Source organism: Ranitomeya imitator, chromosome 9 (assembly GCF_032444005.1).
Source record: "Ranitomeya imitator isolate aRanImi1 chromosome 9, aRanImi1.pri, whole genome shotgun sequence".
Lineage (NCBI taxonomy): Eukaryota > Metazoa > Chordata > Amphibia > Anura > Dendrobatidae > Ranitomeya > Ranitomeya imitator.
This window is the reverse complement of record NC_091290.1, coordinates 146636941-146651195: the sequence shown is the minus strand read 5'-3', so window position 1 is coordinate 146651195 and position 14255 is coordinate 146636941. Positions and strand designations below refer to the sequence as shown.

The 14255-nt window shown below is 49.4% G+C and overlaps 1 protein-coding gene across 3 annotated transcripts in view; it reads right to left on the bottom strand.

The window, feature by feature from the left end:
* Positions 1-1323: 1323 nt before the first annotated feature.
* Positions 1324-14255, bottom strand: part of AKTIP (AKT interacting protein) — a 17332-nt gene continuing 4400 nt past the window's right edge. For all 3 annotated transcript variants that reach the window (XM_069739355.1, XM_069739356.1, XM_069739354.1), the window contains exons 2-10: positions 12674-12767; positions 12338-12543; positions 11740-11804; positions 11559-11659; positions 11400-11488; positions 11065-11163; positions 3974-4081; positions 2846-2906; positions 1324-1929 (exon numbers count right to left, since the gene is read on the bottom strand). In XM_069739355.1, coding sequence (XP_069595456.1) covers positions 1822-1929; positions 2846-2906; positions 3974-4081; positions 11065-11163; positions 11400-11488; positions 11559-11659; positions 11740-11804; positions 12338-12543; positions 12674-12718 — 882 coding nt within the window. In that variant the 5' untranslated portion in view covers positions 12719-12767 and the 3' untranslated portion in view covers positions 1324-1821. The remainder of the gene's footprint in view (positions 1930-2845; positions 2907-3973; positions 4082-11064; positions 11164-11399; positions 11489-11558; positions 11660-11739; positions 11805-12337; positions 12544-12673; positions 12768-14255) is intronic.

The window sequence follows — 14255 nt, the reverse complement described above, 5'->3', positions numbered from 1 at the left end:
CACACAGAGGGGACGCCTCTTCCCCCAATATATGGAGCACAGATCTACGCACTTCACTTTAGCATGGAGGCAGCAAGAGAGTAATTAATCCATTATCAGATGTATGCAGATCACATTCCTGTGATGACATTTTGGTCGCCCTGATGTCCATTAACCCCATCCGCTACACGAGCTTTAACGTTTCCAGTTACAAAACTGGAGATTTGCTAAATTTCAGCAATATGAGTGGTCCAGTACATAGGACACAGGGATGGGGGAACGGACTGAGACCCCCTCGTACCTACAGCTAAAGAGAACAATTACCCAATACAGGGTCAGGAAATTGCTTTTTAAGCAGTTGTCCCAAATATTAGTGTATCCAGACACAAAACTTTAGCCATCACGACACAGGAGGCGCTCAGTTTTTTTTTTTTGTTTTTTTTGTGTTTTTTTAAGTATGTGGCCATACTTGATTAAAAATAAATAAAATCTTATTTTGTCTGTAAACTCCGATGAAGAGCAATGCATCACCACGGCAACAGACAACAAACAAACCCTGTGTAGTCAGATCCTGCAGTTTCTTCTGAGAGTTCTCGGCTAACTTCCTGCATACGGTCCAGAACACAGGGAGCCTGCAAGATCAGACTGTTACCATGGAGACACATAGTTCTACAAAGGAGCTGTAGATGCAAAGCGACAGGATTTTTTTTTTTTTTTTTTTTAAGACCTATTGCAGCATTACCTTATTTTTCACGTTATACCGTCGGGATTAAGCAAACGTCAGTACGGCAGCTAAATCCGTGTAACTGCACGCCTGCCGTCCCGCTCAGCGACTCGGGTTTAGTTCGTAAAGTCACAGCCCAAGTTTGTAGATTATAATCCGAGTTTACATTCCCTCGTCTCCGCTGCTAGAACTACCGTCCCACCGGGAAACAAAATCTAGACAACTATTGGAGATTAACCCCCTTCCTGTCCTAGACTAGATCAAAAACACATCAGTCTCAGTATCAGGCAGCGAGGGCAACAAATGCATCCGTTTATTGAACAAAAAACACAAATTAAAAAAAAAAATAATTACATTTCCCCCCATTTCTGCAAATGACGGATTATTCTCACCAAGACTGATGTGCGCTTGTGACGCCACCACCAATGAAACGTACCGAGCCCCGCTGCACGCCTGGAGCGGCCATTTTGTGGGCGGAGCAAAATAAAATAAAACTAAAAACAACCAGCAGCCGGGCTGGTTCCACTGGCAAACATGTCCGCCTCCAGTCTGCGCAGGACTCGGGAACACCATGACGTAGTTTTCTAAACTGCAACCCCTCCCAAAAAAAGTGCTAGATGTGGAGTTATCAAACACGTATTTACAATTTTAATATTCTAACTGTATGTACACAACAAAAGTAAAGGCATTATTAAAACCGTTGTACTACAGACTTCTGGTATACGCAGCGTAGAGTTCATCAAGCCCCTTTAGAAATCGTCCAGACACCGAGACCCACATCCAATGCAAGCCAGCAACGTCCAAGAAAGGAGGGGAAACATCCCGCAGCGTGCATGCGATTCCTGGGGAAGGGGAGGACCCCCGAAAACAAATGCAGACCCCCCACCCCCCAGCCTTCTGCAAACATTCAGCTTCTCCTGCAGCTTTAGATAAAGAAACATAAATAAAACTAGAAATAAAACGCGTCGGTTCCAGCTTGAGTTAAAATCCAAATCCACAAGATAAAATTGAAAGCCTGATCTTTATGGAGGAGCGCGCGCCGTCCCTCCCCGGGTCGTTCCGCACAGTCACCGCCATCATTAAGAAATCCGAGTCCGCTGGGTCCTGTGCCATCAACTTTAGGTCTGCAAAACCGCCTCCTCTTTACTGAACGGCAGCACGGATCCGGGCTTCACCCAGGACAGACCAGTCGCATGGAGGCTTCTATTCTGCTCCTCAGATTTCCTCTAAGTAGAAAACAAAAAATGCAGCTGAACCACCGATACCAGCAGGAAACTGCGCCTAGGGGTCGTGTTCAGATCAATAATCAGTACCGGTGCACAACTAATAAAGAAATCCAGTGACATTCTCGTCGGATGACGATATTGTGTTTGCTTTATGATCAGTACAGGTTTAATCAATGGGAACCCCAATAATTAATAGCTGGGGGGGCCACAGCACAGGGGTCTTATAGAGACCGGCAGCATCAAAACCAGTGCTTCAGTCATAGGATTGGTGGTGGTCGCAGCACAAACCCCCCCACTCATCATCATAGCATTATGTAGAATTTATTTTTTAATTAAAACTTAGTTTTACTTTACTTTTTATTCCTCCTAAGGGACTGGAGCCGGTGATCATTTCATCACTCGTCCACTCCTGGGATGCCCACAGGCTTGCCTTAATAGGAGGGCTTAGGTGGCAGTGACATGGAGACGTTAGCCGGACCCCCAGGTGCCGTTATGACCCATCAGTAGCCGACGACTGCCAGGTACAGTGCGGGCCCAGTTTCTGATACCGCTCGATACTCCTGCCCTTGATCTTTTGCATATGACCGCTGCAGCCGATCACTGTCCTCAGCAGTCTGGCGGCGTACATGAAGGCATCGCCATTGATGGCTGAAGCGCTCATGTGCATGGGCAGCAGGACACAGACCCGCAGGAGCAGCGTTCGTAAGAGAATTGTTTGACCCTTTGAGGGCTGCGTGCGTGTGCACTCGAGTCGATGAACACACATTTCTGCCCTTTTAAAAACCTCGAGGGTCAGGTCTGTGGGGTCTTAACCCTGAGATAATGTGGCAAGACATAAATGGCCCCCCATTAATCCAGAACACGGCAGAAATAACGGACAGGTGCGGCTGCGTTACTGCTTGTATTATACTCATACTTTTTGTGCCAACATTTTCTCTCTGGCTTCATCATGTAGTGTAGGATTCCAGGGCGAAAACCTAGAAAAAAGGGGAAAAAAATAAATAGAAATAATCAGACGTGAACTTAACAAAATGCACCAGAAGAACTGAACAGAAGTGACCTGGGGGAACGACTTATACGCCGTCGCTCTCTCTATACGCGTCCCACCAGGTGCACAAACGGCAGCAAATAAAATACAGACCCCCCATAATAAAAGATTGGCATTGATGTGACAAGTCCTATTTCTCTAGTAACATCACAAGCTGCAAATGTGGTGAGAAACAATAAGGTCACCATACTGGGAATTCACGGGAGGACACTAAAGAATTCATAATGGACCCCAACACCCCTAACACCATTGATTCAGCATAGAGCTACTTTCTGCAAGAGTCGCCTCCAGCGCTCAACCTCCTGAAACAGACATGGATGGATGATCAGCCAATCTGAGCGTGCACGTTGGGTTGGTGCGCTCATAGCATGGACATGGATGATTAGCCAATCTGAGCCTGCATGTTGGGTTGGTGCACTCATAGCATGGACATGGATGATCAGCCAATCTGAGCCTGCATGTTGGGTTGGTGCACGGTGCGCTCATAGCATGGACATAGATGGATGATCAGCCAATCTGAGCGTGCATGTTGGGTTGGTGCACGGTGCGCTCATAGCATGGACATAGATGGATGATCAGCCAATCTGAGCGTGCATGTTGGGTTGGTGCATGGTGCGCTCATAGCATGGACATGGATGGATGATCAGCCAATCTGAGCGTGCACATTCGGTTGGTGCACAATGCGCTCATAGCTTGGACATAGATGGATGATCAGCCAATCTGAGCGTGCACATTGGGTTGGTGCACAATGCGCTCATAGCTTGGACATAGATGGATGATCAGCCAATCTGAGCGTGCACATTGGGTTGGTGAACGGTGCGCTCATAGCATGGACATAGATGGATGATCAGCCAATCTGAGCGTGCATGTTGGGCCAATGCGCAGTGCGCTCATAGCATGGACATGGATGGATGATCAGCCGATCTGAGCGTGCATGTTGGGCCGGTGCCCTCATGGTATGGACAGGATTTATTGTATACATGGACGATCACTCACGTAATTGCATAGGGATCCTCCATTTTCGGCTGGTCGAATAAGTGGCTGTTGCATAGTTTAACACTGTCTACCACTTTGCTCTTAAACAGCGGAACGTCTTTTTCGTAACTAGAAAAAAAAAAAAAAAATACAAAAATAAAACCTGGATTACCACAAATTTATTATTCCCCTAGATCACAGATTTTTGGCCATAAAGCGCTTAACCCCTTCACCCCTGGGCAATTTCCAGTGTTCTCTTCCTAGAGCCATAACTGGGCGAGGGCTTGTTTTCTCCAAGACGAGTTGGACTTTGGAATAACATCATTAATTTTTACCATATAGTGTACAGAGAAACGGGGGGGGAAATAAAATAAAAGTGCGGTGAAATTGCCAAAAAAAAAAATATAGTTCTTACCGATAACGGTATTTCTCTGAGCCCATGACGGCACCACGGAGAGAGGGGATCCGCCCACCAAGGACAGGAAACCTACGGATAAAAAGGCGGTACCACTCTCCTGCATCAGTTGTTTACATAGATAATGATGGGAGACTACTAAGACATTTGTAAAAATTTTAACTGTTTAGCATAACAAGATACCGCGTGACTTTAAATTATAATAGACTATGGCACTATTCCATGTGTGCACCCATAAGTGAAGGGAGGGAATGTACGGGTGCCGTCATGGGCTCAGAGAAATACCGTTATCGGTAAGAACTATATTTTTCTCTGATCGCCCATGACGGCACCACGGAGAGAATTACATAGATAGTACATTCAGGGAGGGACCACCGCCTCCAGAACCCTTTTACCAAAAGTAAGGTCTGAAGAGGAGATTAGGTCCAATCTATAGTGCCTATAGAGTGTGGATGGTGAGGACCAGGTAGCAGCTCTACATATCTGGTCTATGGAAGCTCCGGCCTTCTCCGCCCAGGAAGTTGCTACTGCCCTTGTTGAGTGAGCTTTAACCTCCCCGGGAACGGGCATCCCACTTGCTGAGTATGATAGACTGATGGCGTCTGTGATCCATCTTGCTATGGTGGCTTTAGATGCTTTTTTCCCCTTCCGGGGACCCTGGAAACACACAAACAGAGAGGAATCCTCCCTACTCTCTCTAGTGACTTCTAGGTAATGTAACAGACATCTCCTTACATCTAGTGTATGTAGATTTTGTTCCTCCTTATTTTTGGGATTGGGACAGAAGGAGGGAAGAGATATCTCTTGAGACCTGTGAAATTTTGAAGCCACTTTCGGGAGATATGCTGGGTCTGTTTTTAAAACAACCCTATCCTCTAGAAATTGTGTGTGAGGAGGCCTGGCTGAAAGGGCCTGCAAGTCGCTGACCCTACGGGCAGAAGTAAGGGCGACTAAAAGAGCTGTCTTGAGGGATAGCGTTTTTATTGTAGATTCATGTAATGGTTCAAATGGAGGACTAGTCAGGGCTTTAAGGACCAAATTTAAGTCCCACTGAGGAACCACTTTTACTGGCAGAGGCCTAGATCTTCCTGCCGCCCTAATGAATCTAGAGACCCACCTATTTGAAGCCAAGTCAAAATTAAATAGAGCACCTAATGCTGCCACATGGACTTTTAGGGCACTGGTGGCTAACCCCATTTCCAACCCGTTTTGCAAGAACTCTAAAATGGCATTAATAGGAATTTCTTTCCCTATTTTAGCGCCTGAAACGGACAGGAACTTTTTCCATATTTTGCCGTACTGTTTTGTTGTAACCGGCTTCCTACTTTTCAACAGAGTTGAAATTAACCCTGAAGAGAACCCTCTGCTTTCTAATATTTTCCTCTCAAGAGCCAGGCTGTCAAGTGTAAGTTCTTGACCCGCGGATGATAGATTGGGCCCTGTGACAACAGATCCTGTAGGTCTGGCAATACCCAAGGGTCGGATATCGACAACTTTCTCATCCATGAGAACCAAGGTCTCTTCGGCCAGAACGGGGCAATTAATATGACCAACGCCCCGTCCTCCCGAATCTTCCTCAGCACTGCTGGAATCAAAATGAGAGGAGGAAAGGCATAGACCAGATGGTGACCCCAAGAAATCAGGAAAGCATCCAGGGCTACTGGGTTCCCCATGGGAGATAGAGAGCAAAAGGCGGCTAATTTTTTGTTTAAATGGCTCGCGAAGAGATCTATTTTGGGAACCCCCCATTTCTGAGTGATCTGGGTAAATATGCCTGGATTTAGTTCCCATTCTCCCTGTTTTAGGCTGGAACGACTGAGGAAGTCTGCCTTGTAATTGTCTATCCCTTTTATGTGTAGGCTTGTCAGGGATAGAAAGTTGTTTTCGGCTATCTGAAGGATCGAGTTGGCCACTTCCATTAGACTTTTGGAACGGGTACCCCCCTGATGGTTTATATACGATACTACCACCTGATTGTCCAACATCACCCTCACATGGTGAGATTGAAGGACCCCCAGGAATTCCTGAAGGGCAAATTTTACTGCCAGGAGTTCCTTCATATTGGAGGAATTGTTTGCAAGGGACGGGGACCAAATGCCCTGAGCTACAAGGTCGCCCAGATGAGCCCCCCACCCTGAGGGGCTTGCGTCCGTGGTTAGGACCTTTGATATCGGGATTACCCATGGAACTCCCTGGGAAAGATTTTCCTGCAATGTCCACCAAGTTAGAGAGAGATTGGTGCGAGGAGACAATGTTAACCGCCCGTCTAAATGCTCTCCTAGGCGGATTTGCTCGGACAGTAGCTGCCATTGGAGATCCCTGGAATGTAGTTGGGCCCACTGGACTGCCGGGATGCAAGAGGTCATAGAGCCTAACAGTGACATGCCCTGTCGGAGAGTTATAGAGGGGAGAGATTGTACTCTTGATGCTAAGCTTTTTATCTTTTGTAATTTGCCCTCTGGGAGCCGGCATTCCATTTTTCTGGAGTCTAGAGGGAGACCTAGGTACTCCTGAACCTGAGAAGGCACCAGTTTGGATTTCTCTAGGTTTATTAGCCAGCCCAGGTTTTTTAGAGATTGAATCACTAAATCTAGCTGATTCTTGCAATGTTGCTGGGAGGAGCCTATCACCAGGAAATCGTCCAGATATGGTACGATCAGGGTGTTTTCTTCCCTGAGGTGAGCCATTACCTCCGCGACCAGCTTTGTAAAAACCCTCGGGGCTATTGCTAGGCCGAATGGAAGAGCTGTAAACTGGAAGTGTCTTAGGACTCCCTTGATGTGGATTGCCATTCTGAGGAATCTCTGGTGATCCTTGTGTATTGGGACGTGATAATATGCGTCCTTCAAGTCCAGGACCACCATGAAACACTGAGGAAACAGCATTTTGGTTGATGACTTTATCGTTTCCATTTTGAATGCTTGAACCTCTAAGTAATTGTTTAGATTCTTCAGATTGATAATGGTCCTGAAGGAACCATCTGGTTTTTTCCTCAGGAATAGAGGGGAATAGTACCCTTGCCCTCTTTCTTGAGGGGGAACTTCTAGGAGTACTCCTTTTTTTACTAACCCCACAATCTCGTTTTCTAGAGTTAACTGTTCTTCTGCTGAGGATCTGGTAGATGTTACCTTGAAGGAGGGACGAGGGTACCTCTTGAATGTTAACCTCAGTCCTGATTCTATGATGTTTAGGATCCAATGACTGGAGGTGATCTTTTTCCAGGCTGGGAGAAAGAGAGATAATCTCCCTCCCACCTGGGGTGAACCTTCATTGTGGAGGTTTCTTGCTGTCATTGAGGTTTTTATTGAAGATAAATCCTTTATTTTTATTTTTCTTATCGTCCCACTTCCCCTGGCCTTTCCCTGGGTTCTTACGGAAAAACCTCTTGTTCCGAAAGGGCTTCCGATAAGAGGGGAGACCCAGAGAGGGGAAGGACTTTTTCTTGTCCCCGGCTTTCTCTAAGATGTCGTCTAGAGTCGACCCAAACAGAAACTCCCCTTCACAGGGGATGGTACAGAGTTTCGTTTTCGTTTGTAGGTCGCCTGGCCAATTCTTAAGCCAGAGGGCGCGCCTGGCCGCATTAGCAAACACTGCTGCTCTGGCGGATAGCCTGATGGAGTCGGCCGAGGCATCGGCTAGGAAGGCCGCAGCCCCCCTCATTACGGGTAATGTATCCAGAATTGAGTCTCGGGAAGTTTTCCCCTTTAACTGACCCTCTAGCTGGTTCAGCCAGATCATCAGGGAGCGCGAAGTGCATGCAGCTGCAACTGCCGGCTTCAGGCCTCCTCCCGCTGCCTCCCAAGAGCCCTTGAGAAATGCATCTGCCTTTTTGTCCATTGGGTCCTTCAGAACCCCCATGTCCTCAAACGGGAGGGCAAATTTCTTTGAGGCTTTAGCAATTGCCACGTCTAATTTCGGGGCCTTCTCCCAAAAGGAGCACGATTCTTCCTCGAAGGGATATTTCCTTTTTGGAGTTAAGAGAGTCTTCCTCATGGGCTTTTTCCATTCCTTCTTAATTAGGGCTGCAATTGCTTCGTTAAGCGGAAAAGCTCTCCCCTTTTTCTGTTCTAGGCCTCCAAACATAATGTCTTGTACTGTTTTTTTAGGATGGGAGTCTACCAACCCCATGGTGCTTCTTACTGCCTTTATGAGGCCATCAGTATCCTCTAGTGGGAAACAGTTATGTCCCCCCGAGGAAGAAGTAGATGATGAGGATGAGTCGGAGGAGACGGAGGACGCTGAACTCTCACTATCACTTTCGGATTTTGAGGCTGGAGATGGAGACCTATGCCTGGTCTTTCTCCTTTTTTTTCCACTTTTTAGTGACCTAAAAGTGTCCTCTACTTGTTCTTTAATTAGGCTCTTAAGATCTGAAGCAAACCCTGGAAGGTTTTCAGACACAGTTTGTTGAATGCAAGTATTGCATAGTCTTTTATCACATGTAGGTGGAAGGTCCTCTCTACAGATGGCGCAACTTTTGTGTTTAGTTTTAGCTACGCTTTTCCTCCCCTAAAAAGAGACAAATAACAATCTTACTGTCTCTGACATTCACGAAGATCCACTTACCACCTCCAGGACCCATAAATACCGATTGGGGGTTCTCTGCCTCTGGCTTTCTCCCCGACGCCGTACTGGACTCCTTACTGTGTTGAGACCTTTGGCGTTCTTTGCTGGTGTCCTGGTGCACTTTCTGCTGCCGCCTTTTTTGCTGCTGCTGCTGCTGTGGCGATACTGCAGGTGGAGGTGATTCGGGCGGAGGTGATGCTGGGTCACTCATACTGCTGCCTTGAACTCGGCTGAGTTGTCGCTCCTATTCCCCTTGAAGCTCCTGCCTAACTGCAGAGCCACCAAGAGGATGAGGGTTCTACTATTTGAACCCTCCCGCCGCTTCCCTGCACCTGCGCAGTAGCGACTGATCATATGAGCGGTCGGCGCCTGCGCAGTAATCCGACTCAAAAAACACGCTCTAGCGGTAATCCGCGCCATCCGACCGGAAGACCCGCCGGCGCCTGCGCAGTGCGCATCAAGCGCCCCGCCGAAACATACCGGCGGCTTCAGAAGCACCCCCGGCGCCTGCGCAATGCACACCAAGCGCCCGGCTGGAGCCACGCCGGCGCCTGCGCAGAGCGCGCCCCGGCCAGAAGCCCCGCCGGCGCATACCGGCGCTCTGCAGACCTCGCGAGACCCAGCTGGATACCGGGCCTGCGCAAAGCAGCGCCCGGAAGCAGATATGCGCTGCTGACCGGCACCCCCGGTCCTATGCAGCCCCAGTAGCACAATACCTGCACGCCTGATGGCGATGCAGTGTGCAGACTGACGCTTGATTTAGGGAGGGTCGTGCTGCACCTCCCGCAACCACAGAGGGACCCCCCTGGATGTTGCCGCTGCTGCATCTTACCTGGGGAGGTGACCGCGAACTCCTTGTCACCTCCCCCGCACACCCTGTCGGCCCACTGGCTCCCAGCGGTGGCGCTTCGGGTCACCACCCTAGCCGAGGCAGAGGGACCCCAGCTGCCTGAATCGGACTGGTTGGCCCCGGATCCAACGACGAACTGGTAAGTCCGTAGGTCTCCCATCAAGGACAGGAAACCAACTGATGCAGGAGAGTGGTACCGCCTTTTTATCCGTAGGTTTCCTGTCCTTGGTGGGCGGATCCCCTCTCTCCGTGGTGCCGTCATGGGCCATCAGAGAAATATATATATATATATATATATTATTCCACAGTATTTTATTTACGCTCTTCACTATATGGTAAAACTGAGCTGTTACTGATTCTCCGGGTCAGTACGAGGATGCAGATACCAAACATGCAGGTTTGTTTGTTTTTCTTTTAATCAGGTGGTGACAAAAAATAAATAAATAAATTGTGGCCATTTTCAGAGACCTGTAGCATCTCCATTTTTGGGGGATGGGCGAGGGATTATTCTTGGCGCCCTGAGCCGGCGTTTTTATTGACATTTTTGGGTAGATACGATTTTTTTGTTGCTCATTACTGCGGTGACCAAACAACTATTATTCTGGCAGTAATACCAAACTGCATTTAATTTTTTTTTTTTTTAACCTTTTTTCATCACTTTATAGTCCCCTCAAGAGACTTGAAGCTGCGATCATCTGATCACCTGTGTATATGTATAGCAAAAAAAAAAAAAAAAAAAAAAAAAAAAAACACAATCTCCTATGAATGCTGTAAAAGGACAGGCACGGGGTCTTCTGCCAACCCCCGGCTGTCATGACAAACCATCGGCGCCCCGCAATCACGTGACAGGGGCAGGACTTGTGACTCTCTTCCTGCCTCTAGTGTTAAACGCCACCGTCAGTGATTGACAGCGGCACTAAACTGGTTAACAACCTTGGGTTGATCTGTGATCCACCAGAAGCTGTTAGATTAAATCAGCCATCAAGTGCGGGCTCAATGCCGGAGCCCGCTCCAAAGGCAGGGACATGGCCGTTGACTTAAATATGTCACCAGTTGTGAAGGAGTTAAATAAGGGGACAGGTGGTACTGGTTGTAATAGACCGCCAGAATGGCCGACTTCCATTTTTCCTTTGCATGATGCCGAACAAGATGCTCTAAGCTTGGCCACCTCTGACCGTCCGATAGAGACTGTTTCTGGTGACCAGTGGTGGTCTTATCAGTCACATCCCCCAAAGCTTTTTCTTAGCGGTGCCCCCTTTATAAGCACAAAGTCCTACTCACAGCACCGCAGCTTCTGGGTTCAGGGGGACGGTCGTGTCTATCTTGTAGAAGATCCGCCTGGCGTACATGAGCACCTGCCAGATGTGGTTGTGATTCCTCCTAAAAACCAAGAAGATCGATAGCTATGGACACGGAAAAACAAAAACAGCAGAGACACAGAAGAGGTCATCAACGATTTGCCCAATTTTTACCAAGTGCAAAACCTGATGGAGGCATCTCGAGGTCAGAGACAATGTGTCCATGTTCTGCCAGAACGAGGCCTAAAGCAGCGACTGCGGAGAACAAGTGTGAACAGACGCCAGGGCGCCCATAGCAATAGACGGGACCGAACTCACCTCCACCTTGGAAATGCTCTCCTTACATCCAGTTCACCAGAGAGGGGATCCACGAGAGGGTGGAAGACGGGGATGTCAAAGACGAGGCGCTGAGAGACAGAACAGAGAGTCAGCCACACGGCCGCCACGGGCCACGCACCCGACACAGGCATCACTCACCGGACACTCTCCGTCGGGATAGTTGTCAGGGATGTACACCGAGAACTTAAATACACCGTCCTGGTACAGGCCGTTCCGGATAAAGATCACCCCAAACCACACTGCGAGGAGGAAAGGACGGACATTGTGAGGCGAGCGCCGTTCACGACAATCCGCCATATATCAGGGTGTGACCTCTTACTCAGAGCAGAGCGATACGACGGCTGCACGTAGACCCCCGGGAGTTTCTGCTTCATTACCAGGGTACTGCAAAAGGTACAACAATATGGAGTTAGTCCCGATCTCCCCAATTCTGCCCTCTTCTCCGCTTTGCAAAGTGATGTGGCACAAAACGGCAAAAATCGGGGGAGTAGCAGGATTGTTACAAGGTGTCGGACTCATTTTCTAGTCTGCGACGGGTCCGTATATTCCCACATGGCAGAATTATCCATGATTGTTCCATCACAGCCCTGTGCAGATTAATGGGGGCATGTGCAACATGTCGGCCACGTGTGAATCCTCGCCTAGGGCGCGTGTGCACGGGGCGGAGAGAGACTGGTGCAGATGTTAAGTCTCACAATGGATCACATCCCGTGTGAGCGCCCCCTAGAGGAGTAATGGCGGCTGCGGACCTGCAAATATTAACACATCTGCCCCCAACTAGACACCATGGTTATGGGTTGCACCAGACCCTTCTTCCCGGTGACACAAGCATGGCCGCTCAGCTTGGAGATCACGGAAGGTCGGAACGGTCCGTTTCCACCCATCACATTATGGGAGCGCCATGAGGAGATACGTACAACTCTGACAGGAGGGAGTACTCCAGGTAGAAGGGGCCGTAGGATGCATGGGTGCCATTGGTGGACTGCGCAGCGGGGACCGGGGAGATGGGTTTGGTGATGGGGACAGCGTTCTTCGGTATGGAGGGAAGCTGTTTCTTGGCGGACGAAGCCCGTGGAGGGCTGATTTTCTGGTCGCCCGATACCTTCTCCTCGTTGTCTGGTTTCTGCAGAGAGAGAATCATTATCTGCCGGCAGTGACACCTAGTTTGGCTCGGTGGCCGGCCCAGGTGGCACCCATCCATTGTAATATGTACGGGTCTGGAGCCGGCGCCTTTCTTGGCTCTTGCTTCTTACCTTCCGGACAGACGAGGAGGACATGTTCCAGAATGGGTTCATCATCTCACCTCCGGGTATAGCACGTCTCCGTTCTGAGGCTCAACCTTGGCCACTGCAATACAAGAGCAGAGAAACACTGAAGGCGACGGCAACCATCATGGAGGTCGGAGCGGGCGGCACCATGGCAGAGGGCATCAATCAGGCTGGCATTATCCAGGGGATCGGGGACGCGTCCCCCTTGTTCCAATGCGGGCAGTGCTGCACAAAGGAGGCATTATCCCGAGCAGCGGAGTGTGAGCTCACGGCGTGCTAGGCCAAGGAGGGTGCCAGGCCGGGGGGGGGATGACCAGCCGAGCCTCCAGTCAGCGGATTCAGGGAACATTAACCCCAGGAAAGCCAAAGACACATTCAGGGAGCTGCATAGTCTACAGACATCGGTGGTCCTAACACTGGGCCTGCCCCTCGGATGGTGTCAATATACACAGCCGAGGGCAAAGCAAAGAGACACCTGGCGACCGGGCACAGACAGCCGGTAACTACAAGAACCAACGTCCTCGGCATGCTGGGAGTGGTAGTTAGCAGAGTGTATGATGTCAGGGCATGATGGCAGCGGTAGTTACACAGCAGAGTGTATGATGTCAGGGCATGATGGCAGCGGTAGTTACACAGCAGAGTGTATGATGTCAGGGCATGATGGCAGCGGTAGTTACACAGCAGAGTGTATGATGTCAGGGCATGATGGCAGCGGTAGTTACACAGCAGAGTGTATGATGTCAGGGCATGATGGCAGCGGTAGTTACAGAGCAGAGTGTATGATGTCAGGGCATGATGGCAGCGGTAGTTACACAGCAGAGTGTATGATGTCAGGGCATGATGGGAGCGGTAGTTACACAGTAGAGTGTGATGTCAGGGCATGATGGCAGCGGTAGTTACACAGCAGAGTGTATGATGTCAGGGCATGATGGCAGCGGTAGTTACACAGCAGAGTGTATGATGTCAGGGCATGATGGGAGCAGTAGTTACACAGCAGAGTGTATGATGTCAGGGCATGATGGGAGCGGTAGTTACACAGTAGAGTGTGATGTCAGGGCATGCTGGGAGCAGTAGTTGCACAGTAGAGTGTGATGTCGGGGCATGATGGGAGTGGTAGTTACAAAGACCGCCACCCAATACCAGTTCCTCAGTAACCGTCTCATCCCTGGAGCAGCGAGGGCGCACGCACAATCGCACCCATCATTGTAGCAGGAGCGAGCGCAGTAAAATGAGGACAAAGGTTACGAAGTGTTACCCCAAAACGGAGATAAAAAGCTCCAGAAGCATGAGACCCCGTTCTCCAGCAGGCGGTCTAACTGGTATCATCACCCAGCTTTTCTAATCTCCTGAATGGCAGACTACTCTTACTATGCGAGTGCCATGACAGATGGTCTGGGGGACCCCATGTGGGAGCGGTCACACCCCTCACCGAAATGTGAGGGGACAACCCTTGTGGGGCATGTAGTGGTGGCCATACTGGTTGGCACCCAGCTTTCCTGGCGTTACGGGGAGGAAGGGGGGTGTCCGAGGTCTGGCATTTCCATGGTCCCTCCAGGGATATATTTCG